The sequence below is a fragment of the Tubulanus polymorphus genome, chromosome 6 (genome assembly GCF_964204645.1).
Source record: "Tubulanus polymorphus chromosome 6, tnTubPoly1.2, whole genome shotgun sequence".
NCBI lineage: Eukaryota > Metazoa > Nemertea > Palaeonemertea > Tubulaniformes > Tubulanidae > Tubulanus > Tubulanus polymorphus.
The window spans coordinates 11,086,129-11,095,036 of NC_134030.1; the positions used below are offsets into that span (position 1 = coordinate 11,086,129).

At 38.1% G+C, this 8,908-nt stretch overlaps 1 protein-coding gene across 1 annotated transcript; it reads left to right on the top strand.

The window, feature by feature from the left end:
* The first annotated feature begins 3,146 nt into the window (after positions 1-3,146).
* Positions 3,147-6,491, top strand: LOC141907560 (uncharacterized). The gene is made up of 8 exons (XM_074797243.1): positions 3,147-3,192; positions 3,385-3,475; positions 5,087-5,203; positions 5,449-5,565; positions 5,668-5,799; positions 5,896-6,012; positions 6,099-6,229; positions 6,407-6,491. Exons 2-7 carry the CDS (start codon positions 3,385-3,387, stop codon positions 6,221-6,223), a joined length of 699 nt encoding a protein of 232 aa, XP_074653344.1. The 5' UTR covers positions 3,147-3,192; the 3' UTR covers positions 6,224-6,229; positions 6,407-6,491.
* Positions 6,492-8,908: the final 2,417 nt, after the last annotated feature.

Below are 8,908 nucleotides of genomic sequence, written 5' to 3' on the forward strand. Positions count from 1 at the left end.
CCGTAATAACTTTTCGTCGTGAGGTACACAACGCACGCGAGTAAAATGATTCTTGTAACGCTTAGTAATCTGTTGAAATCCCGCATCATCGTAGTTCTCTACAATAGAACAGAGAGAAAAAATATTCATCAACTGGCGAAATAGCAAAATATAGTCAAGCCCGCTTAACGAAATTAACGAAAAGTGTGAAATCGCTCTTTTGGCACTAAAACGAGTGGCGTCCCTCGAAAAAGTGTGAAATCGCTGTTTTGGCACTTAAACGAGGGGCGCTCCTGGAACAGGTGTGAACTCGCATTTCGGCGCAACAACCAGGGCCCCCTCAAAAAAGTGCGAAATCGCTGTTTTGGCACTAAAACGAGGGGTGCCCAAGTGTGAAATTGCAATTGTTGGCAGTGAAGGGAGTGCTCCGCGAATAAGTGTCGATCCCCATCTTGATGGTAAAACGAGAGTACCTCTTGAAGAAATCTCTGTTTGTTTTGACGATACGATGAGGAATGTCACTGCAATAAGTGCGAAATCACTTAATGTTCAAACGTCGATGTTAATTTTAGAGTGTATTCAACATGGTAATTAAGAGGTCCATTTATTACATACTTTAAAGCAAAGCTTTTACATTATTAACAGTATACTCGTATAATCAAGCCAACCAAAGTTGACTCCAGGCGTTTCTTTAGGCAGGGTGTTTCTTTAAGAATTTTTCTTGAACATTTGTTGAAATTCGGCACCAGGTAGCTACCTCTGCCCGTCGTTTACTCTAGCTGTCGACTGTCAACGGTCAATTCATGTCAATACTGACACGAGGAACGCAGTGTAACTCCACACGCAACTGGACTAGCGAAAAATGGATTGGAAGATTGAATAAAATCTCAGGCTTGTTCTCGCTGAAATTCTGGTCTTATAGGCCTGTACTTAGGGCAGGTATTGGACTGCGATCGGATTTCCGTTTTTACCTCTGTACACCATTTCAAGAAAGTCTACCAAAAAAAGTCTACCACGTTTCGAGAAAAACAAACCGCCCGTAAAATCAGTTACTCTATAGGGCCTCCACCAGATGAAAATAGTAAGTAAAGATATGATCAAGTCTGAATTCAAGAGAAAGAATTAAAAAACCTGTGTCTAGTGATAAAGAGAGAAAGTTATCTATTTGTAACCGGTGTCTAGACTATAAACCCGATGCCGGCTCACGAAAACGCCAGTCGTTCGCTTATCATCACGCAGCCTATTTCTAATGTATGTAGTTTGTGGACATATCATCATGATCTTGGTCGATTGAAAACTACGTGGAAGACGCGTGGCGCCTGCCATGGGGGCATTTAAAAAGAACTTGATAAGAATAGAATGCGGAGGGTTCGCTACGGACTCTGGCTTCCTTTCCCGTTATGTAAATAGCTAATTTATCACCCCAATAGAGTAATACTCCAAGCTTTAACCAACTGTTGAGCAACTGGCCCCTCTGGTCGTTTGGGCCTAGAACTACCAGACGTTTGGAACGCAATTATCGGTTTAGAAATATGTCGAGCCATTATGAACACGCTACTAAAACGTCGGGTGTGTAGCAGGCTTCAATGTATAAATGAATTTGTATCAACTTGTCTTGCCGTTCTGACTTGTCGGTTGATAGCTAAATAATGGAGGAAATATAAAGAGACTTGGGACTAAAGTCATTCATCAGCTCATTCAACAAGAATAAGGCGATGGAGTGATACGTATATTTGTTACGTATTTTCATATCTAAAGTATCTAATTACTTTTTGCTAATGCGATTATTATTGATGTTCCAGATAAATGTAACTGATGTTGCTGCTATGAGTGACCAGGACTTCGAAAAAGTGGGTATCATGGCCATTAGTGATCGAAACAGATTAAGAAATAGATGTCGCCTCTGGAGCGCACATGCTTCGTGTAAGATGGGATTGTTGACCTAGCCAACAGAAATAGCAGACCCGTAGAATATTTGGCTGGCACTCAGTTAAACACGTCGTTAACAAAAAACCAAACATTCACAGCAATGACTGAAAATCAGCCTTTAGAATCACTGGCTAGCAGTCGGCCAGTCATACCAAATACAGAGTCAGCCCTGTCGATCTCCAACGCTGAACCTCCTGCCTTTTTATTTTTTGAAAATCAGCCTCTTGATTTATTCACTCGTATTGTGTCAGACACGTCGCACAATTCGCAGGCACGAGATGCATACTTTCCTCTTAGTCAGTCGTTTTCTGCATCTAGCCATCCACCTGCAATGAATAACGAGGATTTCCGTATTGTACAGCCAGATACCCCGACGATCCAGTTTCGTGAAAACTATATTGCGATTGATAAAATTACAGAAATCACCGAAATTCCTGCTACACTCGATGACATTCTAAGCGAAGATTTCAATCTCCTTAAAAGAAGTTGTATTGTTGATGATATAATTATATCCTTAACGCGTTCGCGGATCCTTCCGTTCTAGACAAAACCAAAATCTTAAAATTCGAGAATGATATCCTCCCTAATGGAGATGTCGAGTTGGGTGAAGGCCATGGGGTATTCCGCGATTGTATTTCAGAATTTGGGGAAGAATTAAAAAAAAACAGAGTATGACTGGTCATGGCTACATGATACGCCACCGATTACGTTGCAGAAAAGTGGCAATCCGTTGCCCATATAATAGTTAAAGGGTACACTGTCACCGGCTCCTTTCCCATATTCATTGCGTTGCCATTTCTAGGGGATTTGCTTTGTGATGTGGCAGTGCCACGCGACCTCGCCGAGTCGTTTTTGAATCTTTCCTGGTGGTGAGAACGATACACTGGGTGAACCCAATTCCATGTGAGATGTGTTCTATGACAGTGCAAAACCCCCCAAAAAATGAATTGTCGTGGGCGACAAAACCAAGAAATGAATTGGTGCGTATTTCGTATGTGCAAAATGAAAAATTGCGTTTAAACGGTTTATTTTGCTAATCTTTCTTTGAATCTTTATTTCCCTATTTTAATAGGCAAACGTTTCTCCCAAACGATTCGAACGATTTGCATTATCAACGATTTAAATATCGCTGTGAGTTATTGTTCGCGAACATCAGGGGGGCGTGGCAGTGATGACGAACAGCGTCGTAGAGTATTTAAATGGGCATCAGTCAGCGATTACGATATAGTTGACACGCTAACGGTTCGACAGAGCATCACTGGAAAAGCGGGAATAATATCGAAGGTAAGATACGCGGACTTGCATAGTATCTGTAGTGTGTACAATATATGTAGATGTATGACAAATAAACGAAAATTATCATTAACAATTATTGAAAGTTGAAAACAATTTCGATATATTTCTCGCAATGACGCTTCGAATTGGCGGTGCACTTTACGTGACAAATTTTGATATCGAATATTCTATTTTGTCTAGATGCAAATTGTACTATTGATAACCTCAGCAGTGCTCATTCTCAGTTTCTTGAATTTGGTGAAAGCCAAACAACCATACACAGCGACAACTAGTAAGTGAGGATCTTTTCTGTCTATGATCAACACATTTTATAGTGATAAAAATGAAAGAAATATAGATACCAGTGATGAATACGGAGTAGTTTGAGAAATATGGTCAGGGTTGCTTTATGAAATAAATCAGTATAGGATATATAGTTCCATTCGCACTTGTAGCAGAACTCAGCGATTACACAAAATGTAATTATTTGGGTTTTAGCATCCACAGTAACCGGACATTAAAGTCGGCACAGGCATCTCTGGTCATAAAGGGCTCTAGAGCTACGTATGTTTGATCTAGTTACGTATAACCAGGGAGACATAACAGACTCATATGTAAAAAATACTTTCAATACTCTGCAGAATAATTCTTGGGTTACATACTAAATCTTCCAATACCTGTTTTTGGTGATCCGGATGTCCATTATGATGGGTAGTACTAGCAGTTCAGTATATCAGAGTCTCCTTGATATGTATAGAGATAATAAGTTTTTTCTATCACGTGCATCAAACCTTCAATCACTCATGATCTGATTTTTAACAACCTGCTGGAAAGTCTCGGTGCCTGCAGCAATACTAATGATATTTGTAATAAAATAAAATCTAGATTACAAGAAAACGTTATTCGTCTCTGGAGTAAAGAAGCCTGAAGCCAGTGAAATTATTATATCAATATTGTTGTTGTCTTCTTTGTCGTAGTCATGAAGGTTATAAGATGGTAGTGAGTTGGCGCCTCTTATAACTCGTTGGTGTTTCAGATAACAATCAATTTTTCAAACGAATAGATACTTAATCTTATCAACGCAGAGTGTGGCATTTCGCTTTTTTTAAATATTTCCCTAATAAAAATTATTAAAATATGTCGATAGTAAGTCAGTAGGAATGTTGCTATCATTGAATGGGCTAATCACGTCGACATAGTGTACATGTGACAAGGTGGAAGTAGTTCCATACGGATGAGGGCAGCTTTAAATGATTAGACAGTCGAAACGTTTTTTAACTATAGTGCTGATATTCCCATAATAAAATTGGTGGATTTTAATTGTTTCTCACAAATCAACACTTAAGTAATTTAAGCATCATTTTGATATAGTGCGTAGAGATAAATTATGAAGAGTGTATTGAGTGAAGGTGTCATGTTTGAGCTGCGTGCGATCGTTGTGTCGTGGTATTCGGGTGTTATATCCGCATATCTGTATGAAATTCCAGGTAGTGCCAACAAATGACATAATGGAGACCCTTTATGTGAAGAGCCGTTCTAAACTGCGAAAACCGTGTTGTTGCCCTACGTTAGTGACCTTGAGCTGTCGCTGCCGGCGCGCCGCTTCAAAAAAGTCATGAATAAAGTATCAAAACTAATTGTTACTGATATACCGCCAATAAACCTTTGAAGAAAATTACATATCGGACATTACATTTTCTAGAACCTACGTAGCACCCCCAAGCAATAATTTCTGAGAAGCATATGTGCGTAAATTGACTGTAAGGAAATAAATATACATGTATAAAATGTACTAAAATGACTCTGCAAATCCTACCTTGCCTCGGGTTGCATTTGCATAAGTCTGTTCCCAAAAAGACGATTTTATTTCGAGGTCTATGTCAATAGTTTGAAATATTTTCAGCCAGCTGTTCGGATAGTCATGATAAATGTGAAAAATGGGCCGCCCGTGGAGAATGTAAGAAAAACCCGAAATACATGTTGTTGAAATGCAAAAAGTCCTGCGATGTATGCAAACCAGGTTTGTTTCCAACTCGTCGTGACTACGTGCGTGTATAACATTTGTAATATGTTTAATCCGTATCTCATTGCTGAGCTTAATACTAATAAATTTCATAACTGTTCTGATAGTTCATGAGTTACGGAGTGCAAGGATTTGCGCAAACGATGCTACCTTGCCTTGGGTTGCGTTCGCGTAAATCGTGTACTGCTCCCAAAGGGACGATTTATCGTGAGATTCATGTCAGAGATTTGAAATATTTGCAGCCAGCTGTTCGGATAGCAATACGAAATGTGCAAGCTGGGCCGCCCGTGGAGAATGTGAGAAAAACCCGAAATACATGTTGTTAAACTGCAAAGTGTCCTGCGATGTATGCGATCCAGGTTTGTTTCCGCCTTCTCGTGGCTACGTGTATTACTTTTGAAACACGTTATTTCCGTATCTTATTGCTGGGGGGTTATACTGACAATTTTCATAACTGATAGTTCAAGCATACGAGTGCAAGGATAAGAGCAAACGATGTACGCAATGGTCCATACAGGGCGAGTGCTTTAAGAATCCGAAGTATATGCTCCACAATTGCCAAAAAAGTTGTAAAGTTTGCGAGACACCAAAAAGTGAGTAGCTCGATTTTGACATTTCACGATTTGTAATTGTGATACTGTATTGATATCGAGGTACTGTGATACTACAATGAAACGAAATATTTACAGTCAACTGCCAAGACGATAATGACAAATGTCCAGAATGGATGCGACATGGTGAATGTAAAAAGAACCCAAAATATATGTTGTGGAATTGCAAAGACTCGTGTCATGTTTGTAAAGATGGTAAATGTTTCATTTTTTTGATTCAGAAATGTACATTCATTTCGTTTAGTCTACAAACTCTTTCACGTAACTATTTTATCATTTAGAATGTGCGGATGAAAGTACGTCATGTGCATTGTGGTCTCACGACAAGGGATGTAGTAAGAACCCGATGTACATGTTATACAAGTGCCAGAAGTCCTGTAAAATTTGTGAGATCATAACAGAGTGAAGAGGTGTAGGTATTTGTACATAAGTAAGATCGATACTCTGTATTTTACGTACGAAGATGTGCGTAGCACAATAAATCCAAGTCCTGCAATCGGAAAGCCGAAATCGCATCAGAGCTTCCAGTTTAATTTTCAGAAATAAGTCCCTCCACGGCACGTAAAAGGTCCTTGTCTTACTTTTTCAGAAACTGGTCAGAAGAGGTGGCTGGTTTTCCTGTAACATATATCGATTTTGAAATGGAATCCAATTTCATCCGCAATCATACGAATAAAACCAATGATTGTGGGAAATAGTTTCTCTTTTAATCGAATCTGAAACGGCCAAGCTCGTGTAGCTAGTCGAACGAATTCTTCGAAAAGCGCTTTTCATTGATTTAGAGAAATCTGCGAATATGAAAGTTTAACAGATAAATGTGCGTTCTATTGTTGTATAAGTTGAAGTAAACATATCTCACTCATCACTCACAATAAACAATGCGACGATTGTAACGATTAGACTAACAATTTCAAATATTATTCGACAAACCATAGGAATCCAACTCACAGTGCCAAATGAGCGTACTCTACGTATTTCCCTAGCTACATTTCAAACAACTGGAAACGTGGATTTTATCGTTTTCCAGTGCGGCGTTTTTCGACGGGCTTTACAAAAACTTCGAACGAACGTTTATTTCGATTTTAGTATCATCAACTGCAATTAATTTGGCTGTCATCGAAACTGCGTCGGATGTTTCGACACCAGCATTCGGACATGGAATTCATTCACCGACAAAATTTTCATTTGAATTTTGAAAATTGAACGCTTAGTTTCATGTGTACGTACGTATTACTTCGAATGTTTTTAATGCAGCCTACGTTGCCATGAATTTATCAGTATTATAGGTGTGTGGGTTCGGAATTTGCTTCCTAAATCACTCGAATTACGAGATAATTAATACACATATGTACGTATTCAAATTCATTGACTATGGGAATAACGATTAACCATAAGATAATCACACAGCTTAACCTCAATTATGATAATCGATATATCAATAAATTAGTTTCATAGAATTATAATTTTTACATCAATACGTGTATATCAACCATTGTTGCTGGTTAGTTGAATTAATAAGTAGACTAATTATTTTGCATGAATGAAATCCATGAGATATGATTAATCACCCGCCAGCTGCGGGCCCCGAACTGTTAGGGGTAAAGCTTTAGAACGAGGGAATTTTAATTTTGTACCTGTATAAGTACGAACAATGATTAAGGACCTTGAAATTCGATATGCGTAGCAAATATAGCAATTAATTCTAATAAGCCGATATAAAGGACCTAAATGAGACATTTCACACATCACGATTTGAATTTCTAAGAGCACATGTAGGCCAACAAATCGGCTAATCTCTGTCTGACAGGATAAAGCTAATCCGTTATAGTGCAGCAGCTGGTATTGGCCGAATCCGTGAATTTTGGTGAAAGCTTTGCAACTTTCAGTTAGAACAACAAGTGGAATATCAAAGATAGAGAAAATCGATAATGCGGTTAATATTCGATTAAATTATTTCTCGATAAATCATTTGCAGAAATTCTGTAGAAACTTGGCTAAAATGTTTGGTGAACTTGAACCTTTATATAGTGACAATAGTGGGTCGCAATACGTTGAAACTCCATCGAGAGAAAACTGGTTTGACAATACATTTAAGATGCCCTTTGCGTCCTAGTTCCTGTGGCGTGAGGTAACGTGAAGGTCTATTAGTTATATGCACACGTGTAGGACTTTTCACCGTCTGAAGACGATTAATTCCACCAAAATGGTTCATTCATAAACGTTGAAATAATGTGGTCATTGGTTTCACATCGTCACTGCTCTCAATTGTTTTGTTCGAAAACAATGAGAATCACAAGCCAAAGTCTGCATTGGTAATGGAAATAGGAGGGTGTTTCATGAAATTGGTACCATATACAGTGTGTCTCAGAAAATGGTTCCTCCAAAATGATTAAATATCTATAAGTTTATCTATAATGATAAATACGTGTTTGTAATGGAGGATGTCTTCTTTACATATTAAGAATAATGGATCATGTAGACTCCTTTCAAGACAAGCTCAATTGAAATGATCGCTCAAAAAGCATCAAAACCAAGTCGGCAATGAAGAAAATTCTTTTGTTAAAGAACAAAGTTTTGTTTAGACCAAAGTCAAAAATAAAATCTACATAAAACAAGATCCCAACAACAATAAGTAAATGTCCATTTGAGACAATACAGTCCATTCGAGACACAATAAGTTACAGACAATTTGAGACTCTTAGGATTTAAGGTGTTTGTTGTCTGATCAATAAAAAAACCTTTGTTAAACGATTAACAAGATATGTGTCACTCAATTCAATATCCCGAAAATGAAATGTTACCTTTAGTTGATACCATCATTAGTGAACAGCCTAATTTCATTTATCAAGCTTGGTTTTGAAGTAAAATAGGTGGCCTCATAATTAGTCATTGAAAACCAGCCGGGCGTGGTCTACATGACCCATTATCCTTAATATTATGTAGAAAGACATCCTACTGATTACTAATCCATCACAAAATTCATTTTTTGATATAGATTAACGTAAAGATATTCAATCATTTCGGAGGAACCATTTTCTGGGACACAATGTATAATCTCATGAGGAAATAATATTTCGTAAGAGAAACTCTA

Excerpts from the sequence above, each read along its gene's own strand:
- LOC141907560 (XM_074797243.1), top strand. The coding sequence starts at position 3,385 with ATGCAAATTGTACTATTGATAACCTCAGCAGTGCTCATTCTCAGTTTC. Across the intron at positions 5,800-5,895 it reads AGTTTGCGAGACACCAAAAA|TCAACTGCCAAGACGATAAT; the intron begins GTGAGTAGCTCG and ends AAATATTTACAG. Across the intron at positions 6,013-6,098 it reads GTGTCATGTTTGTAAAGATG|AATGTGCGGATGAAAGTACG; the intron begins GTAAATGTTTCA and ends TTTATCATTTAG.